The 24,307-nt window shown below is 29.5% G+C and overlaps 1 protein-coding gene and 4 non-coding genes across 5 annotated transcripts; 3 read left to right on the plus strand and 2 right to left on the minus strand.

The window, feature by feature from the left end:
- Positions 1-1,832: 1,832 nt before the first annotated feature.
- On the minus strand, positions 1,833-3,147 carry LOC114179632 (cysteine proteinase EP-B 1-like). Its single transcript, XM_028066046.2, has 2 exons — positions 2,691-3,147; positions 1,833-2,612 (listed from the first exon to the last, which is right to left on the minus strand). The coding sequence occupies exons 1-2, from the start codon at positions 3,124-3,126 to the stop codon at positions 2,044-2,046; spliced, it is 1,005 nt and encodes a 334-aa protein (XP_027921847.2). The 5' UTR covers positions 3,127-3,147; the 3' UTR covers positions 1,833-2,043.
- A 1,245-nt stretch (positions 3,148-4,392) lies between these two features.
- TRNAA-UGC (transfer RNA alanine (anticodon UGC)) lies at positions 4,393-4,465 on the minus strand. Its single transcript has one exon. It is a non-coding gene; the product is annotated as a tRNA-Ala (tRNA).
- A 6,147-nt stretch (positions 4,466-10,612) lies between these two features.
- TRNAA-UGC (transfer RNA alanine (anticodon UGC)) lies at positions 10,613-10,685 on the plus strand. The gene has a single exon. It is a non-coding gene; the product is annotated as a tRNA-Ala (tRNA).
- Positions 10,686-13,734: 3,049 nt separating this feature from the next.
- Positions 13,735-13,808, plus strand: TRNAI-AAU (transfer RNA isoleucine (anticodon AAU)). Its single transcript has one exon. It is a non-coding gene; the product is annotated as a tRNA-Ile (tRNA).
- A 680-nt stretch (positions 13,809-14,488) lies between these two features.
- TRNAI-AAU (transfer RNA isoleucine (anticodon AAU)) lies at positions 14,489-14,562 on the plus strand. Its single transcript has one exon. It is a non-coding gene; the product is annotated as a tRNA-Ile (tRNA).
- Positions 14,563-24,307: the final 9,745 nt, after the last annotated feature.

The raw sequence follows: 24,307 nt of genomic DNA on the forward strand, positions 1-24,307 counted from the left end.
GTACTTTATTATCAATAAACATATATTACTTTTAAATATTATTATCTTAAGAAATAAAAATAATTTTTTTAAATTTAATTTTATAAAGGACTAAGTAATTAGATTAAAAAATTTATAATTTAAATATACGTCATTCTTTAACATGATAAATATATTGACAATATAAACAATTTGTATTCTTAATAAAATATATATTATATTTTTTAATATTATTTAATAAATAATAATAAAATATATTTATCTAAATTTAGTTTTATTAAGTTTCGAAGTAATTAGAAATCATAAAGGATAAAATCAAAAATGGAAAAAAAATAGTATAGAAAATTATTAATACTTTAATATAAGTTATTCTTTAAAAAATTATTAAATGACTAAATAATTAAAAATTATGAATGAATAAAATTAAGAATGAAAAAATAGTATAAAATAATGAAATTTATATTTTAATTATAAGGTATTCTTGAATAATAAATATATTGAAAATACATTATAATTTTTTTAGTGATAATTAAAATGTGTGTAAGAACGAACATTAAAGAAATAACTATTTATTTATTTCAAAAATAAAAAAAATTTAAAAATATCTTTTTATGAATGCATGTCATGGATTGAATTAATTTAAAAAGTAATTTCATATTTATTCATAATTGTATTTTTGAAGATTGATATAAAATTTTAAATTTGAGAAAGTTATAGTATTGTTTAAGACCTAAAATAATAATTTTAAATTTGAGAATTATAATAATTCTATTTAAGAGAAAAAATAATAATTTATTCCATATTAAACGAGTGAGTTGAAATATATTGCTATTTTTATCAATTTAAAAACAAATAAAATATATAAAAGAGTAAAATATTTTTTTGGGGAAGTTATGAAATGTCAAATTAATTAGTGTAAAATTAAGAATAAAAAAATAGTATAGACAAATTAGTTTAAAAATAAAAGAAGTGGATAAAAAAGTAAAATAAATTATATGCAAGTGTGGCAGAAAAATAAATATAAATAAATATAAAATAAAATAAAATAAATGGATAAAAAAAAAGAATAAATTTCACGCACATGTGGCAACAAAATAAATATAAATAAAAAAGAAATTAAAAATGTCAAATGACTAAAGAATTAACTTTTAGAACACTTGTCAGTAAAAGAAAACGGGTAATGTAATAATTTTGCTAATATCTTTTTTCTTAATAGATAATAGATTAGTAGAATAATTTTTAGGACTTACATGGAAAACACTCTAAGTATGTTATGAGTGTCCAACCATAGATTTACATGAAAAACATTCGAAGTATTTTAGGAGTGTCCGACCATGAACTTATTTGGAAAACACTTTAAGTACTGTATGAGTGTTCAACCATGGACTTACTTGGAAAACTCCAAATATTTTACTAGTGTCTCATTATGGACTTATCCGATAAACTCTGAGAATAAATTAAACGTCTAAAAGCGTGACGATATAATTACTTGAATATAACTTGGCCATTAGCTAAAGAAACATATAAAAAGCGTGACGATATAATTACTTGAATATAACTTGGCCATTAGCTAAAAGAAACATATAAAGTTGTTCATTTAATAACTTGGTCCACTTGCAAGATTTTTCTATTTGGTAGTCCTTAAATAGTACCGATAAGCAAAGTATCCAAGAGTGGGATTTTTGTAAGGGATCGAACCTGTGTCTCTCGCATGCAAAGCGAGCGCTCTACCATCTGACTTACATCACTTTTATAAGAAAGATGAACTATATTCCTATGCAAAACCTTAGAAATGCATTGTTAAGGATAATTAGTGTGTAATGTTTTTGTTTCTAATTAGTAGTTATTAAAACTTGAAGAGGAAAGTGAAATGTGGATCTATAAATGGTACTGGTGATGAATAATAAAACAAAAGTGAACGAGAATTATTGACACACAGATAGCTAGATCTGTGGTGAACACATGTAGAGCATGGTACATAATTGTAGCTTAAATAAGTGAATAAGAAAAGAGAAAAGAGCATGGTGATGATAGGTGCGTATAGAAGGAATGAGCATAGAATAGTCAGAGTAGGGGATAAGTGGCATGCATGTTGATGCCGCAGAGACCTTGGGGGGAGCCGGTGTCCCTGCGAATCTTCATGTAACCTTCCTCTCCCCATCCTTGGCCCCAGGAATTTCTTATCAACCAGTACTTGCCACTTGCGTCCTCATCATACCCGATTGCAGTAACTGCATGGTTAAGTTGAGTTCCACAATCACCAGAGAAAACTCCTCCCCTGTAAAACTGAAATGCTTGTCCAGAAGCATCAAGGAGTACTGAGACAGGTTGGTTGTTCACTGCCTGAAGAAGTTGGTCCTCCCTCTGCGGAGGCACCATCTGGAAACCTAGAATCCTGACTGCAGGATTCACAGAATGACAAGTCTGAGTTGTTTCCTTGTAAGGGTATTGTTCATCAGTTCCAAGACCCGTGCTTTTTATATACCCAAAGGCGTTTTCCAAGGATTCTCCTTGGCATCCGTGATAGCTGGCACAATCCACCAATTGTTGCTCAGACAACGAAATCAAGTTTCCGGTTTTTATTTGGTTAATCCCCTCAACGGTGGCCACGGCTGAAAATGCCCAGCAACTCCCTGCCACATCAAATCAAAGTCAAATATAGTCATCCAAACATATATATCAATGCATGCAAATGCAAAGCAACAACGTACCACACTGGCCCTGGAACTTAATTTTGTTAACGGCTCCTTTCTTTCTCCAATCCAAGCTTGGCGAAGTGACAGAGAGACTATGGTTGATGTTGGAGGATGGTGGTGGTAGAGTGTGTGGGTTATAAAGAGCTCCTGTGTGAGACGCGAGGAATTCGTGGTTAGTTAAATCAGCAAAAAGGTTTAGGCCTAAAGTGTAGCTCTTGTTTCCTTGGTTGTTGTGTTTGTGTATGAACTCCAAGTTGTCCTTGAATATCTGTTGCCGTCTGTCCTTCTCAGCGCTATTAGCATAAACACGGCCATGCAGGGCAGCCCAGTCTGCATGCAGTGCAGCAATGGAAGGTTCAGAGAGTGCCCGGGATGTAGCACGAGACGTGCATGTCCACAAAAATATGAACAAGGTAACAACTACAGATTTTGTGTCTAGTATTGATGCCATTGCATGCACTTGCACCTAGGAGTTGATGAATGTGTTTAAGTGATTGTGAAGAAGTGAACAAGTATAAATAGAATAGAAGTGGGAGATTGGTGTGTCCTGACGCCGGGGCGTGCCCGATGGGTTACAACATCACAGATCATCTCCAGCAATCAAGCCGTGTTTGCTTCGTTTGCTGCGTCTGTCATATATCACATGCATGTCTTTGTCTCTTGCCTTCGTTAATATTTAGCTATACCTCTCACTTATCATAATCTCATCATGGTTAACTTCCTCTCTCTTTTGAAAAGTATAATACTTTCATTCTTCAAATATTTTCTACATCCCTAAAATAAATGTTAATTATCATCTTCCATCTAAAAATTAATTTTACAGAACATATTTATTTTCTAGAGCCTAAAACAATATTAATTCAATATTAAATTGTATATATGCTTTACTTGTAAATTTATTTCATTGATACAAATATTCCAGATTTTTAGTTTCGATATGGGGACTACCTTCCTTGTCCTTCATTTACTACAAAATTTATTTACATTGAAAATGTTATTTGCAACTTGTACCTTATCAAGTCAATTTCTATTTTGTCTCTCGTTACCCTAATTTTCCTTCAATCAAGGTCTGACTTTTCTTTTTCTGGAAAAACCAGTGCCGTGTGGAGAAATTTTAAAAGCTAAGGCATTACAAAATCACTTATTAGTTTTATGTTAATATTCATTTTTAAAATTATTAAGAAATATGATTTACCTTTTTTCCTTTTAACAATGGTAAAAAAATTAAATTTGAATAAAAATAAACATTAATATAGTTTAATATTATTACGTAATTTTTATTATATCATTTTTATTATCTAATATATTTTATTAAATTAATTTATTGTACCCATCAAAAATAATTACCAAAAAAATACATATAATAAAATTTTGTAAAAAAAATATATATAAAAACTATAAGGTTAAAAAAATTGAAAAGTGAAAAATTTGAAAAAATAAAATAAAATTGCATCAACGTTAAAAAAAAAAACTAAAAGTGAAGTCGTTATATGAGACGACGACTTCACTCTCAAATGTGTAGAAACCGTAGTCCACTCTGACGACATTATTTTAATCGATTAGGAGGATGACGACTTCACCTTTAATGTCGTACTCACCCATGACGACTTAATCCAATTTTGAAAAAAAAAATCCAACGGACCTTATTTTACAAATTCATGGTCAAAACGACCCAAAAATACAAAAAAGCCAACTTGTGATTTAAACTCAAAAGAAATGGAGATGCAGGGGATCGAACCCTGTACCTCTCGCATGCAAAGCGAGCGCTCTACCATTTGAGCTACATCCCCTTATGATGACTATTAAGTCGTCAACTTATATATTTCATTCATTCATATTTTGCAACAAGTCTCACTACAAAATTTGGATTAAGTATATTTTTAGCCCATAAAGTTTGATCATAAATTGAAATTCGTACCTATCCGAAACTTCAATACATTTTGATCCCTAAACTTTAAAAATGGATGAATATAGTCCTTTTAATCCAATTATATTAACTTTTTTGGAGGTGTCGAATGCATTTCCCAGCAGATATTGAATCGAAAATGTGTCAAACGGTGTAAGCAACTCCAATACTAACATGAAACGCGTTCAACACACACAAAAATGTTAGTGTAATTAGGTTAAAAGGACTATATTCATTCACTTTCAAAGTTTAAGGACCACAATGTATTGAACTTTTAGATAGAGACGAATTTCAATTTTTGGTCAAGGTTCGTGGACTAAAAACATACTTATAAAATCAAGGTCTTGAAGAAAATATCTTTGGTCTACCCAACCTACAATCTTTATAGAATCTAAAATAAGGTCTTGAATAATTGTCATTCTAGGATTATTGTAAAATCAAACAATAAGACACTAACATAGAAGTAGTCACTATGATTGTGTATTATACATAGTTGAGTTTGCTACATTAAAGTTGTGTTCAACGTGTAGGTTATCATGATTTAAAAAGGAAGTTGATGAAAATAATATTGATGAAGAAACATATGGTCTCCTAGCTAAGGTTTTGTGGAACCTTCCTACAATACCCAGATTGGAATGACTATTTTTCCACTAAAGAATAAATGATTTCCTAATATATGGGAACTTGAGTGGTTATAGTGTAAAAGGTCATTTTTCATGTCACATATGTATAGAAAACACGAGTTATACTCAATTAAAGCATGGGCAAAAATCCGTTATACTCAGTTATATATATATATTCATTACCATTATTAACCCTAATAGTGGCGGTTGGAACCGCCACTAAATAACACATTAAACTGACATGAAAATTCAATATTTTGGTAATGTTAAGATTCACTATTTAATGTTATATTTCGTACAATCCAAAACTAGTATTTTGGAATGTATTTCTGGATTTGGAAATGTATTCCCGAATAGTCATTCAATTTTTTATATATTTCGAAATGACTATTTAAAAATGTATATCCAGATCTAAAAATACATTTTAGATTCAAAAATACATATTCCGAAATATAAAAAAAGGGTTTCCAAAATAATTCTTCCGGAAGTTATTTTCGGGTATGTAAATACATTTTGGAACACCCAATCAAGAATCTTTTTTTATTCCAAATGACAGTCTAAATAGTATTTTTGGATCCTAAATTTCTTTCCAAATTAGTCAATTCAAAATACAAAACATCTTCCGAAACACTAGTTTCGAAATTTTTTTAATAATTTGCATTAGGTATTCTAGAATATTAAAAAAAAACAAATAAGACCAAGTGTTTTGGAAGATATTTTTAGATCTGGAAATATCTTCTGGAACACTTCCAAAATATTTTTCTTATGTTCCGAATTGGATGTTGCGGAAGACATTTTCCAAATCCAAAAATACCTTGCATAATATTCAATTTTTATATTTTTAATCAAGGGTAGTTTGGGAAGTTTCACTTTTTTGCGGGTGTAAGAGGAAAAAGAGGGAGGTACAGGAGGAAGAAGCACCCTTAGAAGATTGAGTGTCTTAGGTTTCATAATTAGTGGAGTTGTGACACCTTTGTTGCCTAAACTATCCCAAACAAACTAAATTAATCACCCTTACTAATATAGTATAAAGATCAACTCAGGTAACTCCAAGGACAAGGCCAATGCAATGAGTGGATTGAATACAAAATACATGTTTTTAAGAGAATTTTAGAAGCATAAAAGATAAACAATGAAATTGCAATAAAAGCAATTACAATGTGTTAAACTAAAGAACCTAACTCATTTAAAATGCTAGACTGTTACACATTCAATTCAAACAAATAGAAACAACTCAAGGCTATGAATTAACTTAACAAACTAAACTATACTATTTTAACAATGTGCAACACAAAATTTAATATTTTTCAGGGCTAAAAATGAAGACTTATGCAGGAAACTATGCACTACAAGAAAAATTGGTATTACCTATTGTAGAACTTCGAAGGTAACCCATACAATTCATAGGTAAGACTGATTTACCTATAGATTACTTACAAACAAAAACAATAAGTAAAGTGGTTGTAGCTAACTTACCTACGGATCCCTAATTATCTATCGATTTGATTCGTAGCTCTAATGATCTAATTCGTAGGTAATGTGTTTGACAATTTTAATTAAATTAGTTTTTTCTACAATACCTACGTAATCTTGAACACATCGAAAGTCATCATAAAGATACAAAATATTAATTGCAATGACAAATGTAGAGAAATAGATAATTAAAAATATCATTAAAACAAATAATTGCAATGAAATATGTCTCTACAACTGAACTCAATTGTTTGAATTAATAAGTTGAGCTCGAGAACTAATGAGTTTTGTTTGATCTGTTATATCTAGCTATGTTAGAATATGAGCCTTAACCATAAGGTAGACAAGGCTTAACCATTGCTCATTATTGGGTCCACCACATGGAAATATGGTCCATCAGTTTATTAATTATAGTCTAGATCATAAGAAAGAATACTCAAATAAAAAAAAAGCTTGAAACAAGTAAAACACACCTCTACTTGGCCAATGCAAAACAATGCAAAACACAACCACCAAAATAGAATAGTCATCTGAAGCACCTTAATAGAATAGTCATCTGAAGCACCTTGCAAGTATATAAGTTTAACCATACATTAGTACTTAATTGATGAATTTCCAATATGGAATAAACAATTTGTTATAAGGGCAGAAAACATGCTGACATTAAAAAGAGAATGAAGTCATGTTTTATATATCATACTTGACAAGTAGCAAATAAAGAAAAAGCTTTATTGTTTTAATGTGTTTGTCTTTTCTGCACTTTTTTGTTTGGCTCAATTTGACTTAGTAGGATCTTATCCTCCACATCTTAATATTCCTGTTTTTTTTTCACTATTGAGACAAAGTAAAGTTGGCACAAAATGGAACTAGGTAACAAGATCCTACAACATCAATAATATCGAGAATTCCGTGAAGGCCCCTTCCTCTTGTTTGTTGCTTTCATTCATCTTCCCAAACCTTGTTTCATAGAAATCCCACATCTCAAACTTGGTCAAACCAACTCGAGTGAGGAAATTTACACATAAAAAATAACATCAGAGAACAAAAAGGAAGTTGCAGATTGAGACATATTAATTTTACCAGAATGCTAGGAACTGATAGGGCTCATACTTTCCATAAATCTCTTCAAGGTCACTCTCAATTGTCTTAGAGGTTGTATTTTTTTAATGAACTTGCATTAACACATCTAATACACATCAAGGGAATTTATAATAGACAAAATGGAAAGGAAACCTGAGATGAGTATATACATAATGAAATAGGAAAAGCAAGTAGACAACACCTGCTTTAAGTGTTTAACAGTTTCAGAATCCCATGAACTGACATAATAATATACCAAGCACATGAGTACATTGGCACGAGTAAAATGCATCAAAATAAGACATAAAAGTAATGATATAGTGTAAACTAACCAACTTTGCCATTCACCTTAGCATCAACCTATTCTGCAATACCATCTCCTTTCAACCTTTGTGAAATTTGGTCACACAAGAGCCACTAGAAGAAAAGTATTTTATAGTGGCAAAATTTTTTTGGTGGTTTAAAACTCACGTTATGTTTTTAAAAGATTAAATTTAATTTGTACTTAGGGTCACTTTAAAACTGACGGGAAATTTATGCTTTAATTCTTTCTTCCCGTTACCTTAGCTTTTTCTTCTTTCCACTTATTCATTTATCTTTTTGTTACTTGAGCTTCTTCATCTTCCCAGTTCTTCATTTCTCTTCATCTGTATGTTCATTTCTCATCATCAACAGAGAGCACGTTCTCTAATGGCGACCATATCCTCTCGTCCCGATTGAAGCCTTCTCAAGTAGTCATCATCTTTTTCTCGTGAAGTATTTCTTCTTTTGTCTTCCATTGTTGTCTCGAAAAGCTAAGTCGTAAGTATTTTCTCTCTTCGTTAAGTATTTCTTCTTTCTCCGTGTAGATTATAAATCCCAGTCCTTACTTCAATTTTTTGAACCCTAGCTTGAACGATGATCACATCCCAGAATACTAGACAAATTTAGTCTTAGAAGTAACATTAGAACTTCATCTATACGAGTGCCCTCATATGTTATTCTTTATGATGAAGTACAAGTGTAAGGAGAAGTGTCCTTTTAATTAACAAGATCTGTGGTGCAGGATGAGTGTCCTTAAAGCTGTAAGGTATTTTGAGTGTTTTCAAAGTAATTTGAGGTTGGACACTCATAAGGTACTTGGAGTGTTTTCCATGTAAGTCCACGGTCATACACACAAAAGGTACTTGGAGTTTTTTTTTTTTTTATGTAGGTCCATAGTTGGACACTTTGACTTGATTTACCAAGTTTCCCCAAGCATCCTCCAGATTAGGTCAACATTTTGGGATACTCGTGTGTTATAATGTCGTGTTGCTTTTAAGCTATTTTTCATGCAACGGGTCTCTTCTAGTCCCCGGGTTGAGTCTTTTTAATTTATGATCGCGGATCTAGATCAATCTCTTATAAATCCTCCACATCTAATATTGTTATCTTCACTAAAAAACAACTATAATTGAGCATAATAAGTATTCAATAAATCAATAAGCAATAAGCGATCATTTATTTTCTCAATCTAACCAATTATTGGAGATAAGAAATTTTAGGATTTTATCCATGTCCTATAATAAACATATTCAATAACCTTATTTATCTTTCGTGTTTTTTATTTATATGACCATAAAAGAATTAATAAATACAATAATAACATTAAAACCAAATAGTTTTAGTAAATAGTGAATTAACAAGAATACATATTGCTAGAACCAAATGACTTAAACCCCATCAGATTCTAGCGTGACAAAGCAAGTTCGGATGATAACAAAATCTATAATTGAAAGACATAAAGTTAGAAAGAGTTTAGTAGTGAAGTCCAGGTTTAACCATGAGTTTTTATTATTTATATGATCATAAAAGAATTAATAAATACAATAATAACATTAAAACCCCATCAGATTCTAGCGTGACAAAGCAAGTTCGGATGGTAAAAAAATATATAATTGAAAGACATAAGTTAGAAAGTGTGTGTGTGTGTTGTCTAATAATGTTACCTAAACAAACATAAAGTACAAAAGAAACAAGTATAAAAGTAAATAGTAGATAGCCAAGACAAACAAGTTTACCACACGAGTCAAAAATACTAAGGCAAAATTTGTTGACCAAGTTTACCACACGAGTCAAAACTACTAAGGCAAAATTTGTTGACTAGACATTTCAAGTAAGAATGAGTGAAGTAGATTAGAAAAGGAGTTTTACAAAGGGAGGAGTTTTCAATGGTGAGTGTGGAACTCAACTTAACCATGCAGTTACTGCAATTAGGTATGATGAGGACCATACAATTAACTATTTACCTTTGTACTCAAAAACAGAAATACTACTAATGCATTAATTGATGATGTCTATAGTTGATATAATGAAAATGATCATAAATACACAACTAAAAAACACTAATTTGTAACAAATTAAGTCACACACCAATGTAACATCCAAAATAAATATTTATAAGGTTTTCTATAGGAATATAGCTCATCTTTTTTTAAGTTCAGCTTTTGAATCTTTTCCTTCAAAGGAATTCATTCATTCATTTTGATTTCATTTAGCACAAAAAATAATACTAAGAATTTTCTTAATTACTTTCAAATTCACACTTATCATGATTTAAAGTTGGTGAAGTATAGAAGAATATTATTTAAATGTTAATGTAATTTCTACGAATAAGACATTTCTCATAATTAAGATATTATTCTTTTATATTAATAAATTTTAAAGATAAATGTTATTTTCATGGTGGATTGTACATTAATTTGAACAACTATTAAATCTTAATTTAATTATATATATGTATCATATAAAATAATTAATTTTCATATACAAATACTAGTTGAAATTTACACAAAACAGATAAAACATTATAAAGGGGCTTAGTATTTCATTCAAAAGGGGATGTAGCTCAAATGGTAGAGTGCTCGCTTTGCATGCGAGAGGCACAGGGTTCGATCCCCTGCATCTCCACTTTTATGTTGGTTTGACAAACATCAAGTAATAATCTTGATAGAAAGTAAAAAGTGATGTGTTATGTTAATTAGATATTTTTAAGCTAGTTTTAGTTGAAACCGAGATTAATGTAGTTTTGCTCTATGATTTTCTTAGTTTAAGTTTTCTTAGTTAAGACTTTAATTGATAGATTAAGATGTTTTCTAATTCTTTAGGATAGAAATAAAGAGGATGTAGTTCAAATGGTAGAGCTTTGCATGCGAGAGGCACAGGGTTTGATCCCCTGCATCTCCACTTTTATTTTGGTTTGACAAACATCAAGTATTGATAGAAAGTAAAAGTGATGTGTCATGTAGTTTTGCTCTATGATTTCACTACAATAAAAACGACTTTAGACAACGACCTAAAATTATTATATAAATTATAAAAATCGTGGTCTAAAGATTAGACCACAATTTTTTAGGCGTGGTATAGGTGAGTGTAACTATAGGTAATAAACAACGGTTTTTAGTATGACAATATTTTTAAAACCGTTGCTTAAAATTCTTACAATAGACAACAATTTTACATGTTGATTTTATACCTTACCTATGTTTTTAGACCATATTTTTACTAGTTTTGCCCACATAGTTTAAAGCAGCAATTATATAATCATGGACTTTCATGATATTTATACATCATTTATAAAAATGTTTATTATTATATGTTTAGGCTACATTTATTTAGCCGTTGTCTATTTTAGTATGGTCTAAACTATAAATTGTTGTAGTGTTTTCTTAGTTTAAGTTTTCTTAGTTAAGACTTTAATTGATAGATTAAGATGTTCTCTAATTCTTTATGATAGAAATAGTTATTAATTTTATATTTGAGTTCTAATGCTTGTGATTTAATTTTGTTGTTAAAAGTGGCATAGATTAATTTCCTCTGTGATTGTGTTACTGTTCTGTTTGAGTAGTTATTATCTTAATAGATTGTAAAAAATTAGATCTCGTTGAATTTGTTGCTTTAGTTAAATAAAAGTATAAGCTTTAATAGCTAGCTTTGGTTGCTTTTTATTAATTTGCAAGCTTTATTTTTAGACAGTAGGAAGTATCGTTTTACAAATGAGACTTAGAATAATTGTTCTGCACAATGTAAAGGGGAACACAAATGATTTTCTAGATTTGTTTTCGTTAAAATTTCTATGTCAAGACGTAGGAGTAGGAAACTCCGATGAGGAAGGTCTCCTTGTCTACAAAGTCAGCTAGGTCATCTAACTCTTGAGGTTTTTCTTATTTCCTTTGGTGTGTTGTTGAGATTGTGACTCTGATGTCTGCAAACTAAGCTTGAGAGTTACTAATTCAGTTTTATGTAGTTTTAGTGATAGAATTGAAATTCTATAAGCTTCTAACAAATTTTCACAGATTTTTTTGTTCAAAATGTTTGTACGAATATGTTCTTCCATCTCATTCTCTCAATTCACGTTTTTCTTGGAATTAATCATGAATTCCTTACATTTTTAGTCGTGCTAAGCTAATGTGAGTGCAAAGTAACCTCAATATATAGTGCAGTGAACACAAAGTGGCTTGACTTATATCTGAGAAGTGTAAAGTAACTCTTGGAAATCAAAAGTGTTAGTTATTCATGTTTGAATAAGATTTTAAGGTGTTTTGACAGTTTCGAAAGTTTTTTGTTATTCATCCACCGTGTTCTTCGGTTTATTTTCATTTCAATGCATTCATGCACTTGTATACGTTGTTTCTTGTTCTTGTGATGTTCGTATGCTATATGTTATATAGTTAGGAGTGGATTCAAATTCGAAAATAATAAAAACATGTAGTTACATGAAGATTCTGAGGGGCACTAGTGCCCTTGAAGGTCTTTGTGACATCAGCATGCATGTCACTTATCCCATAGTCTAAGTATGCTAATTACACAAAGGTTGTGGTATTGTTTTTTATTGCAAATTACCATGTTAAGTTCTTATTTTTCATTCTTTCTACGCACCCATCACCATTTTCTTATTTAATTAATTGAGTTACAATTATGTAGTGTGCTCTATTCTTGACAACATGTCTATCTGTGTCAATAATTCTGATTCACTTTTGTTCGTTACCAACTACTAAATACGAACAAAAACAAACATGACACACTAATTATCATTAACAATTATACTCAAAAATAGAAAAATTTACTAACACATTAATTGATCATGTCTGCGGTTGATCTAATGAAAATGATCATAAATACACAACTAAATAGTAATCAATCAATAACTACAATTTGTGTCACACACCAATGTAACATCCAAAATAAATATTTTCTAAGACTTTCTATATGAATATAGCTCATCATTTTTTAAGTTCAACTTTTGAATCTTTCCCTTCAAAGGAGTTCATTCATTCATTTTGATTTCATTTAGCACAAAAAATAATACTAAAACTTTTCGTAACTACTTTCAAATTCACCCTTATAATGATTTAAAGTTGGTGAAGTATAGAAAAATATCATGTAAATGTGAATGTAATTTATATGAATAAGACATTTCTCATAATTACGATATTATACTTTTGTAATAATAAATTTTAAAGATAAATGTTATTTTCATGGTGGATCGTAAATTAATTAAAAAACTATTAAATATTCTAAATTTAATTATATATATATATATATATATATATATATATATGTATCATATAACAAAGTTAATGGTCATTTACAAATACTAGTCGCAATGTACATAAAAAATTATAAAACATTATAAAAGGTCTTAATGATTCTTTCAAGAGGGGATGTAGCTCAAATGGTGGAGCGCTCGCTTTGCATGCGAGAGGCACAAAGTTTAATCCCCTACATCTCAATTTTATTTTGGTTTTGGTTTGACAAACATCACACTAAGTATAGTCTTCTTATTATACATTCAATATCAATTTAAATAAAAAATATTCTTCGTACTGAATTTCATTGGGCTGTCTCTGAGATTTAGAGTGAGTACATAAGTAAAAAGTGATATGAGATTGCATCTACTTCTAGTAATACAAGTTATTGTACTACTATAAATGGTTTAACTGCAACAATTAATCAAAGTGGCCTATTAGCTCAGTTGGTTAGAGTGTCGTGCTAATAACGCGAAGGTTGCAAGTTTGAGACCTGCATGGGCCAATTTTTTTTAATTTTTCAATGTAAATACAATATATTTTATAATATTATATATTTTTACAATCAAGCTTAACACTCGCTTTGCATGCGAGAGGCACAAGGTTCAATCCCCTGCATCTCCGTTTTGTTTTGGTTTTGGTTTGACAAACATTCCCCGCTAAGTATAGTCTTCTTTAGACTATGTACATGAGTAAAACATCCCGCTAAGTATAGTCTTCTTTAGACAGAGTACATGAGTAAAAAGTGATATGAGACTATATCTACTTCTAGTAATATTATGTATTTATAACCTTTTTACACCTATATTAGACAACTTTTTGAGTGAAGTTGAACTATTTAAGATTCAAAATGAGAACCAGATTCACAAGTTATTGTAATTCTATAATATGTTTAACTACAACAATTTATCAAAGTGGCTTATTAGCTTAGTGGGTTAATAATGCAAAGGTTGCAATTTCAAGACCCGCATGACCTAAAATTGTTTTTTTTTTTTATTTTGCAATGTAAATACAATATACTTTATAATATTACATATTTTTACAATTAAGCTTTGCGCTCACTTTGCATGCGAGCTGCATAAGGTTCAATCCCTGCATCTCTGTTTTGGTTTTGGTTTGACAAACATACCACTAAGTATAGTTTATAATATGATAAATGGTTTAATTACAATAATTAGTCAAAGTGGCCTATTAGCTCAGTTGGTTAGAGCGTCGTGCTAATAACGCGAAGGTTGCAGGTTCAAGACTTGCATGGGCCAAAATAGTTTGTTTTTTCATTATAGCCTTTTTACACCTATGTTAGACAACTTTTCGAGTGTCCTACTATAAATTGTTTAACTGTTATCAAATTGGCCTATAAGCTTAGTTGGTTAGAGTGTCGTGTTAATAACACGAAGGTTGTAGGTTTAAGACTTGCATGGGCCAAAATTGTTTTCTTCATTTTGCAATGTAAATACAATATATTTTATAATCTTACATATTTTTATAATTAAGCTTTGTGCTCGCTTTGCATGCGAGAGGCACAAGGTTCAATCCCTTGCATCTCCATTTTATTTTGGTTTTGGTTTGACAAACATCCCATTGAGTATAGTCTTATAGTCTTCTTATTATACATTCAATATCAATTTAAATAAAAAGTATTCTTTGTACTAAATTTGGTTGAGCTATCTCCTAGATTTGGAGTGAGCACATGAGTAAAAAGTGACATAGTAATATTATATATTTATAGTCTTTTTACACCTATGAGTGATAGGTTAATAAGTTTTGTCCATATTAATAGATTTTGTTTATATCACAAATAATATTGCATATCTCTAGAATATTCTCTCTGCCTTATCTAAATGCATTTTGTTTACATCACCCTTGACCTTTGCACTCAAAAATAGATAATAGCAAATTAATTGATGACGTTGATATCTCTCCACTAGATAAACATTTTCATATTTAAAAGCACTTCTTTAGGGTCTAGGTAGTGTAAATTTTGGTCTTTTTAGGATAAATTTAGTTTAGAATAAGAAAGTGATATTTTTCTTTGATGTCATGTAAATTACATAATTTTAGGCTAGTTTTAGTTGAAACCGAGATTTTTGTAGTTTTGCTCTATGATTTTCTTAGTTAAGACTTTAATTGATAGATTAAGATGTTTTCTAATTCTTCATGATAAAAATAGTTGTTAGTTTTAGATTTGAGTTCTAATTCTAGTGTTTAATTTTGTTGTTAGAAGTAGAATATATTAATTATCTTTGTGATTGTGTTACTGTTTTGTTTCTGTAGTTATTGTCTATTGATTGTAAAAAATTAATTCTCGTTGAATTTGCTACTTCAGTTAAATAAAAGTATAAGCTTAATAGCTAGCCTTGATTGCTTTTATTAATTTGCATGCTTTATTATTAGACAGTAGGAATTATCATTTTAGAAATGAGACTTGGAATAGGATTGTATTGCAAGCTTACACCTTGAAGAGTAGATTAATTGTTTGGTTTCGTGTTTAAAGACAAGTACTACAGGGATTGAAGCTCGAAACTGAACTTTAGGAAAGGCATTCAAAGCAACACAAGCACATAAACTATTTTGACGCAACATATGAAGAACTCCATAAGACATTTCTGCATCACTCTATCAACCTGTTATCAGTAGTGGAGAAGATGAAGCCAGCACATGGAAACTTGCATTTGGATGGGCCAAGAAAAAAAGAATGTGCTTGGAAATAGGTTTTGGAACGTGAAGTAACCTACTGCAAGGGGTTTACGTGACTTAGAATAGCAATTTGGGCAAGATTTGTTCTGCACAATGTAAGGGGGACACAAACGACTTTCTAGATTTATTTCCGTTAACATTTCTTGGTCAGCATGTAGGAGTAGGAAACTCTGATGAGGAAGGTCTCCTTTTCTACAAAGTAAGCTTGGTCACCTGATTCTTCAGGTTTTGCTTTTTTTTTTCTCTATGGTGTGTTGTTGAGTTTGTGATGCTCGAGTCTATAAATTGAATTCAAATTCTATAAACTTCTAACAAATTTTCAAAGATTTTTTTGTTCAAAACGTTTGTGCGAATATATTCTTCCATCTCATTCTCTCAATTCACGTTTTTCTTCGAGTTAATCATGTATTCCTTACATTTTTTGTCGTGCTAATGTGAGTGCAAAGTAACCTCACTAGTGTAGTGAACACAAAGTGGCCTGACTTATATTTGAGAAGTGCAAAGTAACTCCTGGAAATCAAAAGTGTTAGTTGTTCATGTTTGAATCAGAGTTTAAGGTGTTTTCACAATTTCGAAAGTTTTTTGTTATTCATCCACTGTGTTCTTCGGTTTATTTTTCATTTCAATGCATTCATGCACTTGTATATGTTGTTTCTTGTTCTTGTGATGTTCGTATGCTATGTTATATAGTTAGGAGTGGATTCAAATTCGAAAATAATAAAAACATAATTATGTAGTTACATGAAGATTTTGAGGAGCACTAGTGTCCTTGAAGGTCTTTGTGACATCAACATGCATGTCACTTATCCCATAGGTTCACAAAGGTTGTGGTGTTGTTTTTTTTATTGCAAATTACTATGTTAAGTTCTTATTTTTCATTCCTTCTATGAACCTATCATCCCCATTTCCTTAATTAATTGAGCTACAATTATGTAGCATGCTGTATGTCTTGACAACAAGTCTATCCATGTCAATAATTCTGATTCACTTTTGTTCGTTAGCAACTACTAATTATGAACAAAAAAAAATGTGACACACTAATTATCATTAACAATTACACTCAAATATAGAAAAATTTACTAACACATTGATCATGTATGCGGTTGATCTAATGAAAATGATCATAAATACACAACTAAAAAGTAATTAATCTATAACTACAATTTGTGTCACATGTAACATCTTTGTCGAATATTACTAATTTAAAATAATTGAAATAATAGAGAAAAACAAACTACATTTATTATGATGTCGTTTACAAGGTGTGGGAAAATTTAAAACAAATTTATTAAATGCGTCCAAATAAATCCATCACTAGTACAAAATATGTATATTAGATTGGTTCTGGAGCACATGTTAGATCGATTTTATAACCGATGTAATATACACCGATATAATATGTCAGAGACATATTAGATCGGTTCTGCAACAACCGATCTAAAATCCTCAAAAAACATTTTCAAAACACAGCGGTGTTCATCAACGTCCGTTTCCAAATTTTCATCGTCCGTGTGGAGAAATTTTAAAAGCTAAGGCATTACAAAATCATTTATTAGTTTTATGTTAATATACATTTTTAAAATTATTAAGAAATATCATTTACCTTTTTTTCTTTTAGCAGTGGTAAAAAAATTAAATTTGAATAAAAATAAACATTAATATAGTTTAATATTATTACGTAATTTTTATTATGTCATTTTTATTATCTAATATATTCTATTAAATTAATTTATTGTACCAATAAAAAATAATTACCAAAATAATAAATATAATTTGTTAACAAAATTTTGTAAAAAAAATATATAAAAACTATAAGGTTAAAAAACTTGAAAAGTGAAAAATTTGAAAAAATAAAATAAAATTGCATCAACGTTAAAAAAAAAAAAACTAAAAGTGAAGTCGTTATATGAGACGACAACTTCACTCTCAGATGTGTAGAAATCGTAGTCCGCTCTGATGATATTGTTTTTTCAAAAAAAAACCCGACTAGGGGGAGGACGAGTTCACCTTTAATTACGTCCTCCCCCATGACAACTTACCCAATTTTGAAAAAAAAAATTCAACGGCCTATTTTACAAATTCATGGTCAAAATGACCCAGAAATTCATGGTCAAAAGAAATGGAGATGCAGGGGATCAAACCCTGTACCTCTCGCATGCAAAGCGAGCACTCCACCATTTGAGCTACATCCCCTTATGATGACTATTAAGTCGTCAACTTATATTTTTCATTCATTCATATTTTGCAACAAGTCTCACTACAAAATTTGGATTAAGTATATTTTTAGTCCCTAAAGTTTGATCATAAATTGGAATTCGTTCCTATACGAAACTTCAATACATTTTGATCCCTAAACTTTAAAAATGGATGAATATAGTCCTTTTAACCCAATTACATTAACTTTTTTGGAGGTGTCGAATGAATTTCCCAGCAGATATTGAACCGAAAATGTGTCAAACGTTGTAAACAACTCCAAAACTAACATGAAACGCGTTCAACACACACAAAAAAAATGTTAGTGTAATTAGGTTAAAAGGACTATATTCATTCACTTTCAAAGTTTAGGGACCACAATGTATTGAACTTTTAGATAGGGACAAATTTCAATTTTTGGTTAAGGTTCGTGGACTAAAAACATACTTATAAAATCAAGGTCTTGAAGAAAATATCTTTGGTCTACCCAACCTACAATCTTTATAGAATCTAAAACAAGGTCTTTAATAGTTATCATTCTAGGATTCTTGGAAAATCAAACAATAAGACACTAACATAGAAGTAGCCACTATGATTGTGTATTATACATAGTTGAGTTTGCTACATTAAAGTTGTGTTCAACGTGTAGGTTATCATGATTTAAAAAGGAAGTTGATGAAAATAATATTGATGAAGAAACATATGGTCTCCTAGCTAAGGTTTTGTGGAACCTTCCTACAATACCCAGATTGGAATGACTATTTTTCCACTAAAGAATAAATGATTTCCTAATATATGGGAACTTGAGTGGTTATAGTGTAAAAGGTCATAGAAAACACGAGTTATACTCAATTAAAGCATGGCAAAAATCTGTTTATACTAAGAATTGAAAGTTACTTCCTTGTAATCATCCTTACGTAAAATGAAGAAAACATTTAATGAAAGGTAGGAGGATGAAGTTACGTCAAGACCCCACAATGGTGAAAAAGTATGTGACGTGGTGAAAAACATTAACACTGTGTTTGAAAAGCATTAAACGAAGAACACTAAGAAGAACATTTGGAAAAAAACTATCAACGTTCTATAATCTTCCACATTAGTGCAAAATTGATGTAAGACATTATATACATGGATGCATGTTGAAAAAAATGTTTGTAATAATGTAATTGGTACTTTGCTAAACATAAAAGAAAAGAGAAAAGATAAAGTTAAAAAACAACCAAATTTGGTTGGCATGGGCATCCGTCCTAAGTTACATCGACAATTATTTGAAAGATGGACATATTTGCGGCCAAGTTGTCATGCTTTTTGTAAAAAAAGTTGTTTTCAGTGTTTAATTTATTTTATATATATATATATATATATATATATATATATATATATATATGTATATATATATATATATATATACATATATATATATATATATATATATATATATATATATATATATTCATTACCACTATTAACCTTAATAGTGACGGTTGAAACTGCCACTAAATAACACATTAAACTGACGTGAAAATTCAATATTTTGGTAATGTTAAGATTCACTATTTAATGGAATATTTATATTTCATACAATCCAAAACTAGTATTTTGGAACGTACTTCTAGATCTGAAAATGTCTTCCCGAATAATCATTTAATTTTCTTTTTATATTTCGAAATGACTATTTAGAAATGTATATCCAGATCTAAAAATACATTTTAGATTCAAAAATATATATTCCGAAATATAAAAAAAGGGTTTCCAAAATAATTCTTTCGGAACTTATTTTCGAGTATGTAAATACATTTTGGAACACCCAATCAAGAATCTTTTTTTATTCCAAATGACGGTCTAAATCGTATTTTTGGATCCAAAATTTCTTTCCAGATTAGTCAATTCAAAATACAAAAAATCTTCCGAAACACTCGTTTCGAAATTTTTTTAATAATTTGCATAAGGTTTTCTAGAATATTAAAAAAAACAAATAAGACCAAGTGTTTTGGAAGATGTTGCGGAAGACATTTTCCAAATCCAAAAATACCTTGCATAATATTTAATCCAGAAAATATTAAAACTATAGAGGTGTATACCTTTTTTATATTTTTAATCAAGGGTAGTTTGGGAAGTTTCACTTTTTTGCGGGTGTAAGAGGAAAAATAGGGAGGTACATAAGGAAGAATCACCCTTACAAAGATTGAGTGTCTTAGGTTTCATAATTAGTGGATTTGTGACACCTTTGTTGCCTAAACTATCCCAAACAAACTAAATTAATCACCCTTACTAATATAGTATAAAGATCAACTCAGGTAACTCCAAGGACAGGGCCAATGCAATGAGTGGATTGAATACAAAATACATGTTTTTAAGAGAATTTTAGAAGCATAAAAGATAAACAATGAAACTGCAATAAAAACAATTACAATGTGTTAAACTTTAGAACCTAACTCATTTAAAATGCTAGAATGTTACACATTCAATTCAAACAAATAGAAACAAATCAAGGCTATGAATTAACTTAACAAACTAAACTATACTATTTTAACAATGTGCAACAGCGGCGACGGTAGTGGCGACAACGGCGGCGACGGCAGTGGCGGCGATGGTGGCAGCGGCGACAACGACGACGACAACCACGAAAAAAAAATTGAAAGAGGGAGGAGGAAGAAGATGAACAGTGCAACAAATTTACCACCAGATTTTTTGGTAATTACTGACGGATTTTTCGTCGGTAATTACCGGCAGATTTACCGACGGATTTTTTCGTCGATAATTACCGACAAATTTATCGGCGAACTTTTTCGTCGATAATTACCGACGAAACATGATTTTCGTCGATAAAATTTTACCGACAAGCATTTTACTGACGAATTTTTGACCGTCGATAATCTCTCGAATTTTTGACCATTACCGACAGATTTTGACCGTCGGTAATATCGATTTTTTTTGTAGTGATCTAAGATAATCGTATAATTAAAACTTTATATCATTAACTACTCATTCTTTTTATAGGTCCTCAAATTGGGGATGATGAATTTACAAAACCTTTGTCTTCTACAAATATAAGAATCGTTGATGTCAAATGATAGGACTTTGAAATATTATGCTTGCTTAACCCAATCTTAACTTGCATATTCAATTCTTTTTGAAAATATATTTATTGTTGGTGATCTAAATTATAATGAATAAGAAATGGCTAACGAACATACAACCCTTTAAGAATCACTCACTCGTGAACAAATACATGTGTATGAAAACATCATGGTAGTAGTGCTTCCAAAAAAGGAGAATTTTTTTTATTATACTATAGTGACTAATTTTGTCACTAAGATTGATTACTGATGTCTTATAGTGATACATCAATTCAACATGTTAACAAAAAAAAATTGTTTTTAATTTTTGAATATTTTAAAATTTTTAACTTTTATTTTCAAAATTCAATGTAATATTAATATTTTTATTTTTATTTTCTTCTAATTAAATTTTATATTTCATAATAATAAAAATTATAAATAGAAAATTATATAAATATTTTATTGAGATAAGAAAATATTCTATTTCTTAATTTTTTAAGACAACCTTAACTACACTTGAAAAAGAGAAAGTAATACTAATTAAATTCATTAATGATAAACATACCATCAATTTATTAGCTCATTATCTATATTATTATAACATTAATTTAAACTGTCACAAATGATTAATTATATCCTTAATTACTTATTTAATCTTGAAGAACCTCCCCAAGAAAGTGCTATGCAGTATGTACAAATGCAGTCAAAGATTTTTTTGTCACTATTTTTTAATAAAAAATTAATTTAAATTATTTAAATAAATCACAATGTTAATATTTTATGTTCTCGTATTATACTTGTATTTCCTATTCTTTTTTCATTATTATAAAATTGTAAAACTGTAAAACTATAAATGTTATAAACTTATAAAAGTTATTAAACTATAAAATTACAAAATTATAAATGTAACGTCAACCATGTAAGAGTAGAGAATAAATTATTATCAGCTATTAATAGAAAAATTAAGAGACAAAAATTTAATTGACAACTATAAGTTTTATCTTTTTATATTCAATAGATCACAAAAATATTATTAAGAATTCGACTCAACGTACCCAAATTAAAAAAGGACTTAATTAAACTTTTTATTATCACATCACTTTTTTAAAATTATAAAAACACCTATGTATTAAATATTAAATAAAAACTTAAATATACTTTTAATCTTTATAAAATTAAGGATCATTAATGAAACATCTTAACTATTAACTATTAAATATTAAATAAAAATAGTTTTAGTCTTTGTAAAATTAATGATCATTAATTTTATTAGAAATGTAGATACGTCTGCTGTGTGTCTATTTGTTGATCAAGCAATAGTTTTAGACGAAACACTCACTACAGTGAGGTGGCATCTTCACTTAGCGACATAAAAGACATAAAAGAAACCTTTGTTTGAGCGCATCTATTTTTATTAGGGGTGGACAAAAAATCTAATTTTCTTGATCCAATTCATTTTTGCTTTGATCCAATCCATTTAAAATTTATTTTATTAAAAATTCAATCCATATAAAATCCATTTAATGGATCTGGATTTCAATATAATCTACATTTTATATATTTTATGGATTGGATATTCATTCTATAAATTAAGATTTTCAAATATGGATAATCCAAAATATCCAATCCTAATTTTTAGTTTAAATTTTTAGTTGGGTTAAGCTAAAGGTTGAGATAGACTAGGCTAAATTTAGACTCGGACGGGCCTTGCTCGATGACCTGTATGGACCGGGCAGGCCCGACGATCCAGAAGGGTCGGGCGAGCCTAACGACCATAAGAGGTTGGGAGGGCCTAAATATATGAACGGGCTAGGCAGGCCCGATTAACCGGACGAGTCGATCGGACCTAGGGGCGGAACATCATAGGAGTAGGGAGGGGCCTAGGCCCCCCCAATATTTTTGATTTTTTTTAAAAATTATATATCCATTTTTTTAATTTTTAAAATTTTTTAAAATTTTAAAATTTTAAATAGTATATTTTAGAAATTAATGATAATTAAATTGTGTTTCTTTATTTTTTTTATAAAATACAACATTTAATTTTAATAAATAATAAAACATAAAATTCAAAATAAAAAAAATTAGGTTTAATTAGTCTTCTAGTATTTTTTTGGTCTAAAAATATCAAATTGCCACTAAATTGAAACTAAAACAATTGGAAGATCAACTTACATTTTTGGAAACAATAACCAAAAGAGTAATTAAACCAAACATTTATTAAAATATTTTTTATTTTCTTCTTTTATTGCCTTTTTAAATTTTGACAAAATTGTACTCATCTCTCACTATCATATGTTTTTTTTTTTTGAAGAAAAATAAAGTTAGACACATACTCATTATGTTTGCTCTCATTTCTCATCTGTTTCCTTCATTTCTCGAAGAAAAAAATGTAACTCTCTCTTGTCTTACTTGATGATGAAATATTACTTTAATAGTTATTAAAATTATTTTTTATCTCATGAGCCTTTTGTATACTTACTTTTTATGATTATAGAAGAAAAAAATTAATGTATATGTGTTTTTTTATAACCAATTTTTAATTGTGACTTGATTATAATATTTTTTATTCTAATACTTATGTCTCTCAATATTTATTAGATTATGATAAATTATTTTTTAATATATTTAAAAAAAACATATCGATGAAGAATAGAATAATGAATTTATGTTGTAGAAGTAGTAAAAGGGAAGAAGCTACACGTGAAGATGAAAACAAGTTAAATTATATTTCTTCATATCTTTTAAAGTATTTAAAGCATTGTACTAATAATCCAATCTAACGATCCAATTGTTTTATAGAAGAGTCATTTTTTAAAGTGTTATACTAGTGGTCCAATCAAATAATCAAAAAATTATATTATTCTGGCCCCTCCACAACTTTTGGTCAAGATCCGCCACTGATCGGGCCCAACGACCCGGAAAATTCAGGTGAGCCCGATGACCAGAATGGGTCAAGCGGACCCAAAGACCTGAACGGGCCAAGCGGGCCCGATGACCCGAACGAGCTAGGCAAGCCCGAAGATTCGAAGGGGCCAGTGGGCCTGAAGACCCG

This window comes from Vigna unguiculata, chromosome 3 (assembly GCF_037176805.1).
Source record: "Vigna unguiculata cultivar grain cowpea cultivar isolate G323 ecotype 2 chromosome 3, ASM3717680v1, whole genome shotgun sequence".
Lineage (NCBI taxonomy): Eukaryota > Viridiplantae > Streptophyta > Magnoliopsida > Fabales > Fabaceae > Vigna > Vigna unguiculata.